The sequence below is a fragment of the Thunnus thynnus genome, chromosome 12 (assembly GCF_963924715.1).
Source record: "Thunnus thynnus chromosome 12, fThuThy2.1, whole genome shotgun sequence".
In the NCBI taxonomy this organism is placed as follows: domain Eukaryota; kingdom Metazoa; phylum Chordata; class Actinopteri; order Scombriformes; family Scombridae; genus Thunnus; species Thunnus thynnus.
Window position 1 is genome coordinate 27,696,648 of NC_089528.1, and position 23,241 is coordinate 27,719,888.

General features: G+C 38.7%; 1 protein-coding gene across 5 annotated transcripts in view; it reads right to left on the minus strand.

Moving 5' to 3' along the window:
* Positions 1 to 4,688: 4,688 nt before the first annotated feature.
* Positions 4,689 to 23,241, minus strand: part of LOC137194613 (receptor-type tyrosine-protein phosphatase N2-like) — a 251,576-nt gene continuing 233,023 nt past the window's right edge. For all 5 annotated transcript variants that reach the window (XM_067606684.1, XM_067606682.1, XM_067606687.1 and 2 more), the window contains exons 21-23: positions 19,294 to 19,358; positions 11,597 to 11,670; positions 4,689 to 8,342 (exon numbers count right to left, since the gene is read on the minus strand). In XM_067606684.1, coding sequence (XP_067462785.1) covers positions 8,271 to 8,342; positions 11,597 to 11,670; positions 19,294 to 19,358 — 211 coding nt within the window. In that variant the 3' untranslated portion in view covers positions 4,689 to 8,270. The remainder of the gene's footprint in view (positions 8,343 to 11,596; positions 11,671 to 19,293; positions 19,359 to 23,241) is intronic.

Genomic DNA, 23,241 nt, shown 5'->3' on the forward strand with positions numbered 1-23,241 from the left:
AATATTTTACTTGAAGCCGTGTGGGGACTGATAGCCACAATGGTATTATGGCTGCATGCTCAGGCATCTTGTTTAGATGTAAAATAAAGTCGACTACTGTGAGTCTCAATGCATAATGCTGCTGTCTGGGAGGGGGGAAAAAAAAAAGTCTAGGCAATTATGTTTTTTCCCCCTGTTTCACTTGTATTGAGTGTTCTCACAGTCATTTATTTGCTGAATGAGTTTCATGACCTCTCAGGCTCTTAAAAACCTGTTAAAATCCCCATTGTACAATTTAAAATATGCCTACATGTCAAAGAGAAAATAAACATTCATTTCCTCATTCCTGAAACTTCATTTCTGCAAATGTGTGACTGTGTGTTCGACAGCGGTGGCAAATGACACTTTGGTAATAAAAAATAATGAACACTTTACAACTCATCTTCAGGGCTGCCTGAAGTTTCCGTCATCAAGGAACAAAACCCAACAAGAGTGATTTGTTGTGGACATGATTATGAATTCATTAATTACAAAAGCACATCAACTCTATTGTAGATTTTTTTTTCCTTTTAATAATTTCTTTCAGGCTTCTCTTGAGTTTCTGTATATATCATAAAAATGAAGTAATCACTTCTTAACTCTGTTGTTGTTGTTGTTGTTAGCTACGCCAACAGGCTAGAGGCACCCAAAACCTAAACGGCAAACCAGGCATGAAAAAGTCCAAAAAAAGAAGGCAGTAAATCATAACAGGGCAGGCAAGAACAAGGGGACAAACGGTTGTAATGTTACGGCGGAGCTGCTGGGGGGATAAATGATGGGCAGGGAGAGAATGGCTGGTTCTGAAATGACAATGAAAGAGTTTAGTGACTCACAAGATGATCAACGAGACAAATTATGCAAAGAGTCATAAATTAGCTTTAGCTGTAACAACTTGAGCATCATTTATTGATGGTGAGCTGTGTTACTTAACAAAGCTTAACCATGCATGGTTTTTGGGATGTATGATGGAGGTGACAGCTGGTCCATCCCTCTCACATTTTTATCCACAACAAAATATCTGAACTACTGAACTTACCAGATCCCCAGAGGACAAATCCTAATGATTTTGGTGACCACTGACTTTTGCTTTAGCTTCAAGCTTCAGACAAACTTGAAATTTTAGCCTCAAAAGTTGCTTCAAGATTGAGCTTTAATGCAAGTGGCAGCCTCTAGAAATCACTAATGGAGCTTTAGACATTGAGTTTTAATATTACAATCCAAAGTAAATATCAACATTACACTAATTTAATTGTTCATTTGTTTAGTTTTTTGCTTTTAAATGGTTGGTAAGACTAACATTGATCAACACTGTGGTAACTTGCATTGGACACATTGCAGCGTAACTGGGACACTGATTGCTGATGAGTAGTTTAGGGTGTTTTCAAACCTATAGTTCATTCACTGTGGTCTGAACCAGTGGATGAGTTGGTTAACTTCAGTTTCTTTTAACACAGAGAAACAAGCCACGTGAGGACATTCATTCTGCTCACTGGTTAGTCGTGTCTGAGACGGGAGCAAGAACATAAAGGTCCTCTGGACAAATACATTGTTCTTCTTTGCAAGTCCACGTCAGACCCCAATGTGCTCCCCGGCTAGCTGCTAACAACTGCCTAGAGGAGCTGTGCAGCTCAAACTACGCCAAAGTACGCCTTGTATTTGGGTCGGATTGAGGTCAGATCACATTCTCACCACAAACAAACCGCTCCAGAGTTTGTTCCTTCCTCTAAAGGGTCTTCTGTGGCTGTTTTGGTGCTCAGCTGAGTGTGATCGCTGTTTTCAGACTTGCCCAAACAAATCGCACCAAGGGGGAAAACAAACCAGAGTCTGATTCAACTGGTCTTAATGCTGTGAGCACCGCCATTCCATTCACCTCCACTAAACTAGGGTTGCAGCAAAATTTCTGACCACACGGCTAATTACTGAAACCATTTTCAACTTTCCTATTTTTCTGTCCCCAGGCAAAGAGATATATTACAAAAACATAAAAAACACCATGAAGGGTGTTTTTTTTTCAGAATCTTTTATAATTATCAGCCAGAAATTGAGGCTTTAATGTAGACTTGATAAATATAAGCGTGCAGAACTTGGGTACATTTGCCGTGCATCCTTCCAGATGTCATCAAATCTGTCTTTATCCCTCGCAGGTGCTGTGGGGTTTGTGTACAAAAAGGTGGAAGCTGCTGTTTGTGTGCATGTCGGTGTGAAAATGCAACACTTAGACTCTCTAAATCTACTCATATGACTCATCCTCAAAGAAAGCAGCATCTCTCTAAATCGATTTCCTTACTTCCTCCTCTCTAAGTCAACACTGCTGGCCAGCAACACAAGCTTATGTACTGTGAGCTTTTTCCACAATCGATACCAAGCTGCTGTTTCGCCTGAATAAGCATTCTAAAAGAGCTATTCATCCACTCGGCTTCATCTAAAAAGACACTGGTAGAATAACAATGCCAAGATGGTGTAATGCCTATGATTTAAGAAACTAGACATTTCATTTTGAACTCAGAGAGGCTTTTAAATTACAGAGCTCATTGTCGTCAATCAGAACTGCAGGTGATCAGCGTATTTGAACACTTCAAGTTATGGTGGAGCTGAACAGATAGGCTACTGTGCCAACATAACGTACAGATAATAATAATAATACTGAGACAAATGACTCCTGAATATGACTGGGGTCACTTGTATGACCCAAATCACACACTGTAGAATTAGCACCATCTCTGGGTCTCTATGACGCTTTTTAGCCTCTTTTAGCTCATGTTTCTGGGACATTTACTGTCCCATCACTCTCTCTCAAACCTGTTTCCAGCAGCAGCAGGCAGCTGTTTTCAGAAAATAAGACTAACAGGTGAATATGTAGCAGCTAAAATACTGGATATGTTTTTCTGTTGGTGAAGACCAAACCAGAGTTAAAAGGAGAGTAGACAGAAACAAATCTCCAACTGAATGCTAGTACTGATCTGTGGCTGTCTAGACAACTGTTTGCTAACATGTTGCTAACATGTGGCTAACATGTTAGCCATATTTACAAGGCTTTGTCTCACTTGTTTGGATGTTTTTGCTCAGATTTGCTCACTCGTAAAAAAATTAAAAAAACAATAAATTTCTAAGAAATTAAAACTAATAAAAAAGTTTGTTCAAATTAACTTGCATGCAACCCATGTAGCTCAGTCTTAAAGTATGTTTTATACTGTAACTGATTCCATTCATTTGCATTGCCTCTGCTGTCCTAATTCAACAATAAACTAATAATCCTGAAAAATGGTTTCATTTTACGAAGTCATCAAAAAGCTTTGTCTTTATCTACAATTTTTCCATCTAAAGGTTTCATTACACAGCTGCTAGTTTTCTCCATTTTGAATTATGTCCATTTTACTGTGAATTTTAGAAATGCCCCCTGCTGGATTACAATTACAGAGAATTTTGAATTACAGATTGAATATTTAATTTTTTTTCCCATGTTCTTATAGTAGATTGAATTTGAAATAAAAAGTGACAGCCTTACTGCATAGTTTTGTAAGTAAATTGGAGCTATATTGACCCATTGCCTCTAGTTCTTTAGATTACATTTGGACCATATGCAAATCTTTGAGTGCCTTTTTAGAACAGGAATAACTGCTCATGAACCACTGTGTCCTTCTGAAGTTTATTTTTTGCATTACTTAATTGTTAAACCTGAAACTGTGGTTCATACTCTATCAGTTCCTGAACTTTGCTTAGTTACACCCTCAGTAGGAAGGCTGTACTTGCATCCATGTTATCTGAGGAACAAACAACGTTTAAAGTATAGCAGCACAATGGCAAATGTTAGTTTATTATGTAAGATCATTCACAATCTAGCACCACCACCTCTAAAACAGTTTGTTACAATATATAGTGCCAGCTCAAGGTTAACAAGAGCTTCCACTAGAGGGGACTGTTATATTAAACTTCGGTCTACAAGATTTGGGCAAAACTGCCTCTCAGGATGTGGAATATGAGTATCAGAGAGTTCAGCACCTTTAAACGCCTGAAACTTATCTTAAAAATATGTCTGAAGGACACTCAGGTCTGTAGTCATTGAGCTACGAGACTCTGGGCAGCATTTGTACTGATGAACTGTCTGTTTTTAATGGTATTAGGATTGCTGATGGTTTGCTCCCTGGTGGGAATCTAGTATTGTTTTCTGTTGGTTGTTTTGGGGTAGTTGTTATGTTTTGTTTTTTTTATTTTTTTATTTAACAAAGTGTATGTTTATGATTTATTTATTACAGCTGATCTTTTATCTTTCTAACCTGCGCATCACTACTGACCTTCACCCAGAGACTTCAGATGAACATGAGCTTTTAGCTATATCTGGTGCAATATATGTATTGTGCATTGTCCCTGCTAAATAAACAATAAACAACAAACAATAAACAATGCTGAGAGAGAATCGTAGGTGTCCTCAGAAAACCTTCAGCGGGTGTCTGAAGGATAAAGAACTGAGATGAGGTGAATATCGAGCTGCAAACACCGTCAACTACAGGAAGTCGCTTTATATCAAGTCTAACTTATATCTGACTTGACTTGCAGCTGGTTGTACAAATCACCGCCCGCCCACATGCTAGAAATGATGTCCAAGGCACACGTGTCATGTACAACAGTGATAAAAAAACACAGAAAACAAACAGAAACTCACAAGTCAGGTGTTGCATTACAATACTGCATCGACAATGAGACTTTATTCACAAGTTGTTTACACCAATAGAACAAAATATCTTCTGTTTTTTCTTTTTCTTTTTTTTTGGTCTATGTACAAGGTGTTAATGCAACAGACCAGCCATCTATTGATACTTCATGGATTGTGTGAAAGAAAGAAGAACATCAAGGGAAATATGACGTACTGAGCATCCTCACCGCAAAAAAAAACAACCCAAAAAAACCATTATAACCAGTTTAGTTTTGGCAAGTAGGATCAGATATTTTCAATTCTTTCAGTGCGGTTTCACTCATTTCCATAATTTCATAACATAAATGACAGTATCTTTTAAAAAGTCAGAGAAAACAAGCTGTTACAAGGAGCATTTCTTGCAGCATGTTTCAGCTTTATGACGAAAAGTGGAGTCGATTCCAACAACATGACACCAGCTTGCTGCAGCGTTACATCATATTGATACTGCACCACCTTTCGACTCGCTTTAACCGTGATCTGCACAGTCGAGATATGATAATCCTTGGCTTTTTGTACTTTTAAGGTATTTGGAGCTTCTCGTGCAATAAATAATCTGAAGTAAAGTCAATAGATAAACCGTTTTGCTTGTTTGCTAAGATTGTCTTTAGGCCACAGGAGAGTACAGCACACTGATTTGCTGAATAAATAGCCATGCACTAGTATCATAGTGTATTACTGGTGACTCAGATAAGATTGGACATACAATACTAGAATTAGGATAAAATCTTTAAAACTGTTCATTCACTGTCAACCAATTGAAAGCAGTGAAATGAAGTTGATTTTACGGAAACTACAAGCTGGTTTCCCAAAGTCATCTTCAGGCTGTAGCAAGTTTTTTTCCCGTCACGGTTTGTTCAGCTATATCTCAACAGTGAGAGTGTGTAACCCCCAACCAACAAGACACCAATGGTTTATGGGTAATGCCGCCTCTCTTTGCCCCCAAAACCCAAGAATTTATGGGTATTACTATTTCTCTCAACCCACAAACTCAGTAGTTTATGTGTAAATTCATCACTTTCACATTTCCTCATGTTTAAAAAGCAAAGAACAAAATGAGCTCTGAGCTGATGCTCATGTTCGACAAGTTATCAGAACTGTCCAATATATAGACTACTAGTGAGTCACTTTTGTGTTGGTGTGATTGCATCTAAAAGCACCATGCCAGTGTTTTATCTCCTCTAGTACAAAACAAAAACATGATTATTACTGATGATAATTTTGAAATGCATGCTTTCAGAGTGTCTAGGCAGCCATATGTATTCATTTCTGTACAATATGAAAATAAACAATTAGCAGACACATATAATTTAAACAGTATCTTTGTCAAAGTTCAATTATTGTTATACGGTTATGTAGCTGTAGGAGATGATTGGTTTGAAAAGTCTGCACTGCATTATAATTATAATTATAACAATAATTAACTCCTAATAGATGAGAAATCAGTGGCTGCTTACAAAGTAGATAAAATATGTTCAAAAATATGAAAAGCAGCAACATTTGTATAATGGATGGCTGTTATGTAAAGTACAAGTAGTTTTCAGTAAATGGGCTAAAACATGCAAAAATATTGGTATTGTTCTTTAATTCAGGGTTTGATTTACAACAGAACAAAAGGACAGTTTAGCTTAAAGATGCTTTTGGGAAAACCAGCTGACGAGTGTCACCGCAAACTAGTTTTCAATGCAATACAGGTTCAGCTACTGTACATGTACAAACCAGCCGTTAATGCTACATAGAAGAACTGCTGTTCAGAAGCAAAACTATCCTCTCTTATCATAAAGATACTGGCCAGAAACACTTTATTTTACAATGGCTTCATTCCAGTGTGCTGCGTTTTAAGTACACATTATCACTGCTGAGGAGCTAAATGAAAGACTGTCACAAACTTTTTGGACAGGAAGTTTCTTCCAGCCCCCCGAATTATTAAAGACCGCATATTCTTCTGTGTTTATCAGGATTTTCATTAAGTACAAGTACAGAAAAACCTTTAATCCACAGGTAAATCCGCTGGAATAAAACCATTTTAAAATGAAGTGTTACACACAGGCTGCTTTCCAGGTGGCTGGACACGTTCACCTGACCGTCTACTGTGTTTTTATTAAGGCAGACATGAGTGTAACTTCACCGACAAGCCACAATATTGGTTGTCCACAAGAGATAACGATTCAGGTTGAAGAAATACAATATTGCTTCTACAATTATAATAAAAATTACACACAGAAAAAAAAAGATCATATCTTATTTCACCTCATATCCAGTATTAGCATCTTTTTAGCATATTTTTCATAAAATTTGTGGAAAATCCCAAATGTCTCATGTTTTAACATTTCTCCACTTATTTTTAAGAAAAATAGAAGATGATATCAATCATATTTTGTCTCATAACTACCTTACCGACCAACACTGGGCGCTGATGAGTTGCACCGTGACACTCTAGCGTACTGCATGAAAACATATCGGAAAGCATGAAGCTAAAACTCTGACACAAACACGATTTTGTGATACAGAAATGATGATCAACATCACACATACACACACACACATTCAAAACAAAGACCAATCCGGGGCATCAATTTAGTAAAACAAAAGCAAAGCGACCATATCATCAATATCGTTTAAAATAGTGAAAAAATGCTTGTTACACTCAAGGTGATGTCGCCAAATTACTTGTTTGTCCGACCAAAATCCACAAATCTTAAATGAACAGTGATATAAAGCATAAAAACACTGATTTGATTTTGATTGAACTGCTTATTGTTCAACCAAGTCAATTTTGGCAATTAGGATGCAAAAAACTTTAAGATCAAACTACATCGTGCAAAACTTTGCTCTACTTAGCTGATGCCCATGAGGTCGATGCTCATCTTGAAACAAAAAAACTATGATAAATATACTTTCTCAAACACTGACAAACATTTTGTCATCAATCTATCAAAATGTGTTTAAATGCAGTGAAATGTCACTTTGGAAAACAGGCTGCATGGATTATTACAATAGAAGGAAGGTCTATCTATGTACAGGATCGGTTTGACGGTTTCCTGGCACAATGTTCACTAATGAGATGGGAGGAGGTGATGAGAAGAGGAAGTATGGTGAGAAGAGGAAAAGAAGGAGACAAAATAGCGAGACTGGATGAAGGGAAGAAGAGGAGATGAGAGGGAAAGAGGTGAGAGGGCACGAGACGATGAGGAAGAAGGGAAAAGAGGAGCGAAGATTTGAAAGGATTGGGTAAAACAGAGAGAAACAAAGAGGTGAATGGAGGACGAAGGGGAAGGAGACACGAGAGGAGGAAACAAGAGGGATAGAACATGAGAGAAGGGTAGGAAGGAGGAGGTGACAAGATGAAAGGACCAGAGGGGGAAGACGAGGAAAAAGGAAAGATTGGACAAAGAGAAGAGGAGACAGGAAAAATGGGGATGACGAAAAGGGGAAAAAACAAGAAAGAATGAGACCAAAAGACAGAGAAAGGAGGAGATGAAAGGAGGGACACAAGGAAGTAATAGCAGGGTCAGTCCTCCAGACGAGTCAGGAGAGGACTTTCAGAAGGAGGTGCTCCTTCCTACTGTGGAAGAGCTTTCAGTATGGCGTTCACCTCCTCTGCAACGGCCGTCAGCGCAAACTCAAACTGATCCTGCAGACAGAGAAGAAAGAGAAAAAGAAGACACAAGGAAAGTTGAGAAATTGAGTGATACAAGTTGCTCAAATGGCAGGATGATGCTCCTGATGCTCCTGCAGAGACAAAAGGCATCATTTTCACTGAGGATGAGGAGACGTGACATCCTACTTTTGTTCCCCACATGCTAATCTGTTTCATTTACTCACTAAAATGTGATTGTTAAACATCTTAGTCCAGAACCATGATCATTAATGTGCTGCTATAACATCCTCCACTCTTCTAGTTTCATGTTTTCCACCAGATGTTGGGAGTCTGGCTGCAGGGATTTGCTCCCATTCAACCACAAGAGCATTACACTGATGATGGGTAATAAGGTCTGGCTCGTGGTCGGCGTTCCAGCTCATCCCGAAGGTGTCGGATGGAGGTGAGGTCAGCGCTTTTCCACAGCAAACTAAGAAAACCGTTTCTTTATGGAGGAGGCTTTGTGCACGGGGGCATTGGATAGGCTCTTCCTTGAACTGTTGACACAAAGTTGGAAGCGAACTATTGACTAAAATTTATATGCTGAACTAAGAGGCCTATCCCAAACCAGGAAAAACAGCCAGATACCAAAAGTACAAAAAGGTACGTGGAGTTCTTGGTGGCAGTCTTGCCATCAGGCTACAGACTGCTGCAAACACTTCTCAGTACTGAAAAACAAAAAAAACTACCAGGAACATGCATGTTTTTACTGGGAAATCAATTGATTTAACTGACAATATGGAATATTGTATAATATTCTAGTAAAAATATGCTAGAATATATATAATCAATCAAATAGAGGCAGTAAAGGACAGTGCTCTTTATCTATTGTTAAGTATTAGGTCTCTATCATTTAAACTAAATGTGATGTTTAGCAGGATTACTGTAAACTTTGCAACTTAAGAGGTCATATCTGTAAGCTCTAAATGTGCTGAACATTAATTTTTACTGTATCGTTGCAGGAAGTGGAAGACGAGGGACCCAGCACGACATCTTTCCGCATCAAAATCATAAATGAAAGCAGAGTGCTGAGGCCGCAACTTGCCGCCGACCACGAGGGGAATCAACGTGTGAGGGATGCCAAGAGAGCAGCCGTGGCAGCAGCCGTTCGCTCAGGATACATGGTTTAATAAAGCCCGGATCGATACCGCTGATGTTTTACACACATCCGAGCTTTTCTTTCTAATTATGTTCGCAGGTCAGCTGGTAAGTTTCCAGGCTGACTCGGCGTGATTCGGCGTGCGGTGTGTGATGAGGAATGACTCAGGTTGTTTTAGGTAAAGCTCTGAGGTCTCTGAGGCTGTGAAGAAGTGTGATTAATAGAATCTGTCAATCATGAATTAATTGTTTTTTTTGTGTAAAAAGTGGATTATTTGACCAAGAAACGACTTAAAAATGATTTTATTCTTTAAAATTAGCTCTGTAATCCCTATTAGTAAAATAATAGAGGTTAAAATTAATAAATTGTAGCACTTTTCTTTCACAATTCTTTCCAAATAAGATAATTTTCATGCAGGCTGAACGTGATGAAACTCTATTTCAAATGCACATGCTTGGTTTTTCATTCAGTTCAAACAACTAAGATGGAGAACTTCTGATACTGGTATCCCAGGAGCAGGTTTTAGCACAGATTATCACCCCCCATTTGAATTCTATACATATTCCTCAGTGATCTGAGCAGACCCGACTATAATCCCTGTTCAATTACTTTTCAGAGATCGATTGATCTCACCCGATCCGGAGGAATGAGTCCCAAAAAAAAACTGCAAATCCCACCAATCTCACAAAAAGGCACAGAGACTACCAGTCAACGTGAGACTTTAAGATAAAATGGAGCGTTAATGGAGGTAATATTGAAGGTTAGAGAGGCTGTTCTGTGATGGGAAGGTCACAGGTTTGATCCCACCAACAGGCAAAGACTAAATATAAGAAGCAAGAATGCAGAGTTGACACTTGTGACTTTGCGGAGACGATCTCTCTTTCCAAACTCCCCTGAAAGTAACAGAGGCGTCTTTAGTCCTTGATTTTCCCTTCGCCTCCTTCTGTTTGATGCAACACTGGCTGTCAGGTAAGAGATCAGACTTTTTTTTCTGGTTTGCTTTTGTGTTTGAACATTTTATATTAACCATACGCTAATGTTTTGTGCCAAAGCAAAAAGTAGCCTGATGTTCTTATAAGTGTTGGGGATGTTAGTAACCTTTCAGTGGGCCATTAACAGTAATGAAAATCAATGTGATCCATTATGGCTTTACTGGGAAAAGTAATGTTATTGCTGTATTGTGTTGCATTATACCACTTTATTGTACATGCACCCACATTAGCTTTCAGTGCCAATGATGTCACAGGTCAACATGTGCAATAACTAAATATCGAGCAGTGCGATCATGACCTGTAAACTGTGCCTGCACTCTGTAGTAATGATTCTCGGTTGACTGTACGATGTCGGTCACATGGGCTTCAATTGAAGTGAATGAGACGCAGGGTGAATGTGGTGCTAGTGTGACCGCACCTCCTCTCTTAACACCAGTAGAGAAAAGTTACAGGAAGGAGATCTGGGTATCGTTGCGGCAGAAAGAGGCGGACGACAGAGGAATCAGATGGTCGAGACACAGGTTATTTCACAATGGCTCACCAACAACGTAGACAGAGAAAATTCCAACATTACAGAACATGACATGCCTTTTTATACTGAAGACAGGCTATGTGTGTGTATGTGTTCATGTTATGTGACAAGTCTCATCCTGTTTTGCCAGAAGAATGAGATATTCCTCAATTTCACTTATCTTGGACTTTGACCAAATATGAGTGGGCGTCTCTGCACTATGTGTGTGTATTCCACCTCTTTCCCAATATCTCCAGCTGTCTCCTGTTTTTCTTCCTGTTTTTGGGCTTTAATGCATCTGTAGAGGTTATTCTTTATGGTGTTCAGTCACCACCACAAACATTTGTACTTTATTCTCCTGCTCATATATTTATCTTGCAGTTACAAGCATTTCTTTGTTCTGCGGTGCATGCTGTGCAAAAAGCTCCTTTCACTGATCTATGCTGTCATTTATGCATAAGGACTTTACTGTCAGCACGATCTTTACTGTCTAAAAACACAATGTAAGATTGTTATAATATATATATATATATATATATATATATGTATCCATCCATCATTCTCACTGCCACGAACCGCAATTTTTCCACATGAACAAACAGGATTCAGGTGTGTGTGTGTGTGTGTGTGTGTGTGTGTGTGTTACCTTGGTCTGCACCATCCCCGGCCTCTGGTCTCGCAGGTGCTCCAGAGTCGCTGCAATATCAATCTCCTTGGCACCTGTCATGCACACACGCACACACACACAGAAACACAGAAACACACAAAGAAAATAGTGTTGGACTGTGTTCAAAGCACCACCAAGATAATCCAGCTAACATCTGTCAACCTCATGTTTTATACCGATTCTCTTTGGAACAGCAAAAGGCGATTACATTCATCCTCTCTGCACAAACAAACACACACTGACTCTACAAGCAGCTCGGTGCTGGTGTTTTGTTGTCGAGATGAAAATAGATAAAGAGAGGAAAAAAAAAAAAAAAGAAAGAAACGTCGGAGAGGACTTTGTGAAATCACAGGCCTGCATGTTTGTGGCGTTCTTTAAAAGAAACGGAGTCGATTTTAAAGCTCCTTGTTGGTCTTTGAAAGTCGTCCTGTAGCCTTTGAGCTCAGGATGGTTGCCCACTAGCACTCTGTCAGCCTCTGCCAAAATCTGACATGCCTGTGTGTGTGTGTGTTAGTGTGTGTGTGTGTTAGAGTGTGTGTGTGTGTGCCAGTCGGTCTGGTTGTGTGCCAGACTGGCACGATGCCCTGCAGCTGATGACAGTGCGGCTGCCAGCAGTTGGTTGAATGACCTCTGGCCAAACATTGCTCAGATTACTTAACATTGTGATACATTACAAACAGATTACAATCCCATAACTCCACAAAAACAGACACACTTTTATAGATACTGAGTGTATTGAACCTTAATACTTTTTTTTGTTTACTGAAACGTGTCACCTTGTATAAAGTAAGTATAGTAAGTACTGAAAGTCTGTTCAGATCAATAAACCTGTTAATTTATTCGTTGATCTGATAATTCTGATTTAAATCCAGATTTAGACTATATTTTATTTCTAGTACACAGTGTAGTCTGTGCAAGTTTGGCTTTTTTGTCAAGTGAAAAAAACAAAGAACATGTTTTTTCCTCAAAGTTCGGTATCTGTAAATGTGTTGGAGGATGAGTTGAGTGCAAACTTGGAAATGGAAACAAATGAAAGTTGAGAAAAACATCCAACAACTGATTTCAACAACCTTGAAAGTGAGAAACAGTTATGTGAAGTTTACATGAACATGAATTAACACTTGAAAAAGCAGATTTCTAATGTTTAATGCTCTTACTTAATGCTCTTAAAACAAATAAAGGATATTTTTGCCAACATAATTATGACTTTCTTTCTTTTTAAGATTTAATTATGAACTGCATTTCTGTTTTCTGGCAGGCAGATTAAGTTTATCTTATTTTTAACACACACGTTACCTTATAATGTCACAGGAGCATCTTTTATAGCTTGTAAATGTACAGTTAAGTCTAGTGCAGGTGCATAACAATTTGAAGAAAAAAAAAACACGTGAAAGGAAGAGAAAAGAGAAAAAGACTAATGAAAAAGGGAACATTTAGATGGTGAGGGGGAAGCAGGAAAAACGTAATAGAAATAGAGAAACACAAAAATGGAGAGAGAACAGAGAGGAGAAAGAGAGGTGGGAGCAACAATTAAATCCACGAGGAACAAGAGGAAGAAAAAAAAAAAAAAACATTTAATTTGTTTTCTGTTCACCATTTCTCTCCTCCTCCTCCTCCTCCTCCTCCTCTTCTATCCCAATTCTGAAGAAACAAAAAGCGCAAGAATTCTCTTTACTTTCTTCTTGTTGTGACACATAATAACACTTCGTTTTTTTTTTCTTGCCTGTATGAAGAGGAAAATGAATGGTGGGAGAACTGCTCATTCACACCATTTTCTCTTTCTGTTTCACAGGTTTTGTGAGCTTTTTTTTTTTTTTTTTTCTCTCCCTCCTTTTAACAACACAATAGACTCCCTTCTAGCCAGGAAAGCTGCAACACACAACTCACTGCTTTAGTTTTTCTTTTTTTTTTTTTTTTGAGGGGAGGACTTAACAAGCCGAGGGCTATTGTGCAGGTTCTGATAAACCTCAAAATGGACGGTATTAAAAAGGAAAAAAAAAAAAAAAAAAAATCGCCTTATTTGAGCTTTCCCTCTTTGCAAACCCTCTCCCTTGAAGGAGATGGTGGAGGCATGAAAAAAAAAAAAAAAAAGGAGGAATGGTATAAAAAAACCCCCTCATTTTGAGCTTCCCTCCTCGGCAAGACCCTCGCTTCAGGGTGGAGGTCGAGGAGTGGGACTGAGGAAGGTGGGGTGGTGGGCTATACAAGAGGAGAAGGAGGAGAGAAAGATAAAAAAAAAAAAGAAAAAAAAGAAAGACAGGGCCCTTGAGGAGGCCGCGAAAGACCCCCGAAAGCCGAGGCCGAGGGCCAAGGTTACCAGCTGGACCTGAAAAAAAAAAAAAAAGCGAAAAGAAACGGAGGGATGCTGAAAAGCTCTCCAGCACTCGATGGGTTTCATTCGATTCTTAAGATGAAGAGGAGGGAGGTGGGTGGTGGAGGAGGTGGTGGTGTGGTGGGGACGGGGGACGGAGAAGGGCGGGCGGGGGGGTAACATAAGAGAGAGGAGGGAAATGGGGCAGCCTTTTGGAAAAGAAGAAGAAGGAAAAAAAAAAAAAAAACGTGAGAACCACAGCAATACCTCCTCAACCCTGCAACACTGCCATAATTCTCGGACAAATTTACAATTCATTCCTTGGGAGAAAAGGAGTGGGAATGGAGAGAAAGGGGGGGGGGACGAGGAGGAGGAGGAGGAGGAGGAGGAGGGAGGAGGAGGAGGGAGGCTGAGGGAAACAGGAGTGATTTTGTGTCTTTGAAGCCTGCAAACCTGGGGGCCCTCTAGCTTCTTAGGACAGACAAAAAAAAAAAAACCCAAAATAAGGGGGGATGGAGAGCTGAGAACAGTGATGTAGTGCAGGAAAAACCAGCATATTTAACCGAGGAGATTTTATGAACATATTTCATTACAGAGGTTTAAATCTTAGTGATAAAAACTTTTAAAAAAAGGCAAAATAAACTGAAGCTGATCTTGAAATTAAATTGCTTTCTTTCTTTATTGGTGTTTCTTTAATGATCACTGCCTTTTTATCATTGTGGGGAGAGGTGTTCAAATCAGTTTCTCAAGTCAAAGAAGCAATATCACAGTGTTTTTTAGCTACTTGAGGCAATAGAAAAAGCCATAAACACAACACTGACGTTATTATCTCCTATAAATCTGATATTGCGGTGAGAATTAACCTAAACAGTAAAGCTATAAAACCAAAACAATGAGCTGAAAGAAGCTAAAATGCTTCATAGAGATGTGTAATAATTCTCTTAAACATATGCATTTGCCTCATTGTTAATATAAAAATATTGATTAGTGCAGCATTTACTACTTTGCATCTTAAAAACTTGATATACTGTTGGGTAGTTTATTACAAATAGTCATGTTTTCAAAGATGATCCTGTGTTTTGTATTCAAACGTCTTTCTTTACTGAGCAGATAACGAAGGAATGAAAGAGTAAATCCACAACAATCCTCAATAAAACTCTAATGAAACGAAGAGAAAGAAAACATTTAAAATTTTACAGCTATCTACCAAACAGCAGGCGAAAAACATAAAGCGTCATGTCATCACCGTTTGGGAGAGATTCTCATAACTCCAGTTTGGGGGATTTTAATGTTTTAACTGGAAGGATTACACACTTGCGTATGGGTTTAGCAGATTCCACAACGCCTCAGGTTTATGAAGCCTCTTCAAAAAGCAATTAGATAAACTAAAATACAGAAAGCTGTCAAAACTCCCAAAACAAAGCTCACATTCAAAGCACAGCTGAAAGTTTCCTCTCGACATCGCTGTTCTGTTTTCTAACAGAGATCTCAAAGTCGTTTTATTGGGAGTGAAATCCGCTCTGATCCTCACAATAAACCTCTCTAACACATCCTGACCTTGTTCTGTTTTGTTCTCCTTAAAAAAAATGGCCGTCTTCCATTGAAAAAGAGACAATAGCTTATCAAATATGATGTTTATTTATAAGTCAAAGTGCACTGTGAAGGTCTGGTGTTGGTTTACAATGGTGCTTTTTTTTTTATTCACACACCATTAATCCTCTGAATAAATGTGAAGCCAAAGATTAAACTCTTGCTTTTACCAGCTTAAAGTCGCCACACAGAGACTGAACAAACTAAACTTTAAAAATGAATCAAACCAGCAGCGAGCCGCTGTTGACCAACATCACCTTCAATTATATCTGAGTGATGAAGACGCTTCGTCCCGTCTTTTGACTGCCGACTAGCAAGATTGGTTTGTATAATAACAAGTTTTTGTTGCTATAAAGTAAAAATAAAATTTAACTGGACATCATAAAGTTGGCAACTCTAAATAGTAGCAAAAGATATGTTACTGTCACAACTTCATACTCATACTATGACAAATTCTGACTGTTGTTTGAGTTCATACTGGAAATAATGACAAATTAAATGTACTTAAAATAATTGGAAAAAAATATATCCACGAAAAACTTTTAAAAAAACTTTTTAAGGGTCTATTTTATAAAATTTGAAATGTAAAAGTTTGATTGTTTGTACTATTTCCTGTTTGCACAAAAAAAGTAGTTAAGTGCACACATCTGAGCACCAAAGCAAGCAGGACGACTATTATCACTAAAATTCATCACAGCAGGTTTCTGCTCCTCTCTACAGTGACTAAATCACTGTAGAGAGGAGCAGAAATTGTTGTTTTGCTGTACAATGAAGCTCCAAAACAATGTAAAAACAGTTTAATCTGTTCCACATCCTTCTCTTTTCTCATTTCTGCATCACTATCATCATCTGGTGAGCAGTGGAACAGACAGTGTGGTTGTGAAGACGCTATCAGTTGATGTCAGTGACATATTTTTTTTTGGATTCTTCATTTTGGAAGAAACTGAGAGAAGAAAAATCAATGTTGAGAACTTTTTTCTTTCACAGTAAATTTGGGATTGAGGACAGAGATAAAAGGGTACAGAGGATGCCCCCCCTCCTCACCCCCTCACCCCCAGCCCGACCCCTCATCCCTACCAACGTCCATCTAGCCCCACCCTTCCCTCCCAGGCCCCTAGGTACTGAGGAGGGGCCCTGGGGCCCCCGATCACAGTGTGACAGCCTGGGAAAAGGCCCCTGATGCCCGACTGACCCTTTGATCTGGAATTAAAGACCCAGGAGCTCGTTCTGCTACAGCAGCAGCACCACCATGGGACACTTCACACACGCAGTCACACACACACACATACAAAGAAGCAAAAAGACGTTCACACACACACACACACACACACACACACACACACACACACACACACACACACACACACACACACACACACGTAAAACCAGCCAACAAACTAACTACAATTCCTGTAAATCTTTTACTTATGTTCTGTTAATGATAACAGAGTATAATCTGGTTTTAAGCTTCACATTTTAACAGAAATCTGCAGTTATTTTCCACAGTGCATCACTCACATTGTTATACGTCACCACTCGTCCTACATACTGTAGTAATTACTCTTTATTTACGACATATAACTCCTTAGCTACTTAAAAAAAACTCAATACAAACACAACCGTCATGCAAGAAGTAGAAAATGGCAATTAGCTAAAAAAGTTTGAAAAACTCAACACTCTGAGAAATTGCATTTATATACAACTAAATTGTTTTCTATATTATGTTCGCTGCCTGGATTATGATCACAAGTATAATTTTTTTGAATGAATAAAATGCTACATTTATATATCAGTCGGGGAAGATGGTGGTCGTACAAGATACGAGACTCTGACGACAGACAGCGGCGTTCACATCCTGCGTGATGTTCGGTTTAGTTAAGATTAGTGAAATATCGTCATTTCGCTTTAATGTTAACAAACATGTGCTTCAACCACGACCACGATCTTTCTCTAACCTTAACCAAGTGCTGCCAGCGCCAACAAACAACCATAAGTTTCTAATATTGCTGTAGTTACTACTAGCGGATGTTGTTCTGCAAGATCAGATACTTTGGCGGTAAAAAACCCCCAAAAACGTCTCTGAATATTTTACTCATACATTCATCAATGACGTTTTTGTAACTTGACAAATATGTTAATTAACAACATTCTCATTATGTACAACGTATTTGCAATTCAGCCGTATATGAAGGTAATTTTGTGGCGCAACAAGAGATCTTTTTGTTAACAGGCCTTTGTGATGTGTCTGATGTACTTTTTATTTGTTTGTTATGTGAGGTGTCAAAGATTTGAACATATGCAGCACTATTAAAAAAAAAAAACATATCTGTAAATGTAAATTCAAGCTTGGAGAATGGCCTACATGCCAAAATGAAAAGTGTGATTTACTTGTAGCCACAACAAAGAATCTGAGTACTCTATAAAACAGAATACAATCACTTCAGGAAATGATCATTTAACATCCTGTCATTAACTTCCACAGCCCCATGAAATATTCAGTCCCTTTCATAATCACTACACTGTGTTTATTATATCAAGTTGTAATTATAGTAATTATCATGCACTTACTAGTCACTTAAAATGCGCTGGCTGTGAGTCCTGATGTCACCTCAAATAAAGTGTTCGTGGTCAACTCAGGCTAATTTAAAACAGTTTGTAGACTTTATTAAACGTAGGAACATACTCAGGTTTTCCACATGTTATTTTTCTTTCCTTTATCAGTCTCTCTCTCTCTCTTATCACACCATGAAAGCTACTCGGTCCTTCTTTGTCCGGATTTTTAAAAGTGCTTTATTGGCACAAAGGAGAGGAAAAAGTGGAGAAACAACCTGCAGTACGTTCCCAAAGCGGCATTTGCTGAGATAATGAAATAGATATTTATTAGCGGTAATTAAGTTTAAATATCCCCTCCAGACATGTTTAACATGTATATAAAAGACTCAAATTTGAATAATAATTTGTGTCTGATATGGTTTTTCCACAAAAAAAGTTCAAATATCTTGTTAAAATCCTTAAAATGGCATCTACTCTTCTTCTCTCTCGTTAAAAATCCAAGAATCTATAAATATGCAAATCTGTTTCATTTCAGAAGTTCAACTGTTAGAAACAAGATGTCTCCTCCTTCACTGTAAAGTCCGTCCTCAGTGTTTGTGCACCGGAGGCTTCAAGTTTCCACATCACACTTCTGTAAGTTAATTATCGGACCACGACTGGCTTTCAAAACTATTTGTGATGTCACAAATCATGCTCGTAGACTCCGCCCCCTTAAAAATCAGACTTTCAATGAGCTCAGAGAAACTTTAAACTTTCAGCAGATGAAGGTGAAAACAGTGTCAAACTCTACACACACATCATTCTGCACTGTAAAGCTCGAACATCCAGGAACTAGAAGAAAAACATGTTTTTGAGTAGAAGGGAGACTTTAAACTAATAGATATCAGTGTTATATGTATATATGAAGAAAAAACAACTTGGCTTTCTTTGGCTCAGATACAAATGATATGGTTGATTGAGTGATTTTGATGGTTTTGTGTAAATTGATTTTTTTTTTTTTTATTATGACTCTAATCAAGTAATTAATGAGCATTACTTTCTAACTTTTCCATAATAAATTCTCTTTCTGTCCCTTTTTTTTGGGTGCAATTTACACACTGTCGACTACAGCGGGGGCAAAAACAAAAAACCCAACAACAACATGTTGCCATGGTAACGCCTCTCCGCACAGCAAGAGAGGGTGAATGGGGGAGGGAAAAAAAAAAAATAAGGCAACACCCACCTTTAGCCATCTTGTTGAGGACCATGTCGATCAGGATGTAGGTCCCAGTTCTTCCTGAACCGTCACTGCACGGGTGGGCGAGAGACAAAGAGACAGAATGGGGGGTGAGGAGGAGAGAGAGGGAGGGGGGGAAAAAGAAACAAACAATTAATTGAATGTTAAAGATGTGACTGAGTAATTTTTAGATTATTACAAGTCATCAGTTTAATACAAGTTGATACTTTGATATTACTTTGTTATAAAGTTCACATCTTTATTCTAATGATGAATAATATTTTGTTATTTTGGTCTCATTCTCCTGTAATCAACATAAATATGCACAGTAGTTTGAAACCTCTTTTGCTGAAGTAAACTTTACAGGATTAATGACTGTAAGTAGAGAGTCTCACTGTAGACATTACATTAGACAGTTGTCTTTAGTTTGTCCACAATGTATTCATTTCAAAATAAAAGACTTTAAACAGGATCTTAAACACTGTTTTGTCTTTATACATTGCATAAAAAGTTTCTATATCACTCCTTCAAAAAACGGCAACAACATCAACACTAACAAAAACTGCATGTTCTCAAAGAAATCTTCTAGTTAAGTAAATATCTAATTTTAACTCTAAAATGTGTTGACAAGGGTGACTGGTGACCTTTTTAAATGGACTGTTTAATTAGCTGCGACTAATCCAACATCAACAACAACAACAAAATAATTTCCAGTTCCAACTGTACCACACGTATCGACCAAAAATGAAGCTGAGAATGTCCTTGACTACATAAATAAACCGGTGCTGATGCAGCCTGTCAGAAGACACAGATGACTTCATTCACCACTAAACGTGTTCATCCCAGTTTCACATGCAAGCATCAGAAATCCCAGTGAAAGCTTCACATAACGTTACAATCTGACGTGTTCAACACAGAGACAGTGAACCTGCTCAGTCACTGTTTTCGTGTTGGAGTGTTTGTTTTCTTGCCATGCTCCAAGTTTAGACTGTCAGCACTGTATTTTTTATCCAGACAAGGACGAATACATGGCAAGATTTAAATCAGATTGTAACCTCATAATACGGTTTTGAAATGTTAACAGACTAACTGGCAACGCTGCTTGAAAAACTGCACCGTAAAGTTATGAAATCTGAATAACAAACAGCCACAGATTTACTATAAACAACGCAACTTAAGTACCTCCACCATATTCAAGTTATTGTTTTTTGCAGCTGATGGTTGTTGGAGTGAAGACAGATGCAACCTGACTCCTGTGTTAAGCTGGTGAGCAGCAGTCAGACAGATTTAATATGTGGAGGTTTATGAGTCTTCTAATGCTATTTCAAGGGGATAAACAACTTCAAAGGCATATAATTATGGAACAGAAAGGCTGAAGTAGGTTTTTTTTTTTTTTTTTTTTTTTTGGTCAGGAATTAAATAACATCAAAACATAAACCCGTTTAGCAACAACGGGTTGCTAGAGAGAAAGCATGTACATCTTTTTCTAAAAGCAAACGGCAACACAACACAAACCGAACAGACAGCTGAAGCGCGGAGCTCGAGAGAGAAAAAAATAAAATGAATTAGACTCTGTAATGTATGTGGAGAGAATATTTTGTATCCTAGATTTATTTCAAGTGTTGAAAATTGATGTCTGCACCCCTACCAGCCTATTTGATGGGCTGGTGTGTAATCCAACAAACTCAAGTGTGTGTGTGTGTGTGTGTGAGTGTGTGCTGGCATGCATCCATACTTTCTGAATATTTCATTTTCACCAGGGTCTTGGTTATTTTCTGCATGCCCCCCTCCCTCCTCCTCCATCACACACACACACACACACACACACATATACTGTATATTCCAACACGCCCGGTGGCAGTAATTGCACAGTACAACCACACTATGAGTGTGTGTGTCTGTGTGTGTGTCTGTGTGTGTGTGTGTGTGTGCATTGAACACAGTCTTGCAGTATCACTCTGATCTTAGACAGTTTGTGTATGTCCATGATAGAGTGTGTGTGTGTGTGTGTGTGTTTCTCGTACAGGTTATTACAGCGCGATTAGATCTGTCGTATCGCTGCACCTCGCCAGGATCATTACAAGGCGATCAAAGATATGTGATATGTGTGTGTGATATGTGTGTGTGATATGTGTGTGTGTGTGTGTCAGCAGAAGCCTGAGGGCTGTGAGTAAACACGTCAAGATGTCTGCTGCTTTCTCTCACTCTATTTAAAATGAGAGACAGGGAGCTAGGGGCAGAGAGAAGGGAGCAGAAGGAAAGAACGAAAAGATAGAAAAAGAGACAGAGGATAGAAGTTAAACTGAAAGAAAAGAAAACGCAACACATAAACTAGAAAGCAGAGAAATGCTGTGTGATTATTGAATTTCTGCATCTGCACTTTTCTGTTCCCTCACTTCTCATCCTGATTGCTTCACTCTGCTCTCTGTATACATTACGCTGATAAATGGCCGTGCTCGGTTGGCTTTGACAAACTCGTCCGAAAGCTGCTTTAAGTGAGAGTCTCTGCAGGACAAACGTTACTACATCTTTAGACATAATCTGCAGGTTGAGTTTAGGCCTGAGCTCAGATCGGAGGAGAGTCAGGAGTCACGAGAGAGAGAATATCAGCTCTAGTAAAGGCCTGGTGCCTGACGTGGTTACTGCAGCAAGAAAAGCCACGAGGCATGACGGGAGGCTGTTGCAGAGGTCTCAATAAGAATCTAAACACAGCAGAATCTGAGACTCCTCCTTAAAGTCCAATTGAAATCACATTTAGTCATCCCATTTTGCAGTCAAAAATAATGTCGATGTTATTTATTTTGTATTATTAAAAGGAAGAAAAAAGGTCTCTAGGGAGATTAGAAATACTCCATTTTGTCTCAGTGTCTGTGTTTGATTGACAGCAGCTGGCAGGCTGAGTACCGGTGTTACACGTTAAGGATTCAGAGACAAACTGCTGTGGCTACAGTAGTCATTGGCAGACAGAGTGTTGTAAGCAGTGATATTGGACAGTAAGGACCAAACCAGCATCTAACGGGTCCAAAGTGACATCTGCAGGTATGTTTACATGCTGTTTAATGTGCTGCAGTTAAGCAGCTAATTAGCTATCTAGCCTGCTAACTGATGATAGCGGGTACACTTTTCCTCCCTGAATGTTTTTTTGGTGGCTCGTTCACAAGCTAAGCTGCAGCACAAGACGTGTGTTTGCTTATAAATTAGATAAGATGGAGACTTTAGCAGGAAAGCTAATGTGGGTTGTTGTTCAGAGTCTGTGGCTCTTGTGTTGAGTAGCAGGATGCAATCAGGCTCAGTGAGACCGCCTGCTCTGCCTTTGATAGAACGCCACGTTATTGATGCTAGCACTCACATGAACGTTTTCACTTACAGTAATCTAGCTGCTTAGACTTCTCAAGTATGTTAGATATATACGACTATGCTTGATTGACATCTCTTTGACTCTTCTAGCCACGACAACCTAAAAAGAGATTTAATCACCTGTGAAGGTGAGCAGGGTCTTACAGAGCATAGAATAAAAAATGTCAACTTCAGATAATTAAACGGTTTATCTTTATACTTTGAATAATGATCATTACCTTGGATTAGATAAGTGATAGCATGCACACCAGGGATGACTTTGGTACCAGTCATTTTTTCAAATATTGGGTAAAGCAGCCAACAGATTAAATAACACAAAGTTAAAATATTCATTTTAGTTTTGAATTGTCACCAGCTACAGTTTTTCACTGTTCGAATTGTAGGTTCAAGCACAAAGACAAAGACTGAATGCTGAGTTTCATGGCAGGTCTGGACGGTCAAAAAGTGTGTTCAAGCTGAACTCAAAGATAATTTTTAGATGTGGCATGTTTGCAAACCGAGTCAATGGAAAAACATGAGCAAATGCAACACAAATTGAGGCGAAGACACATACATGCCAGAGGAAAATATTTCAACTTGAACGAGGAATTCCTGCTT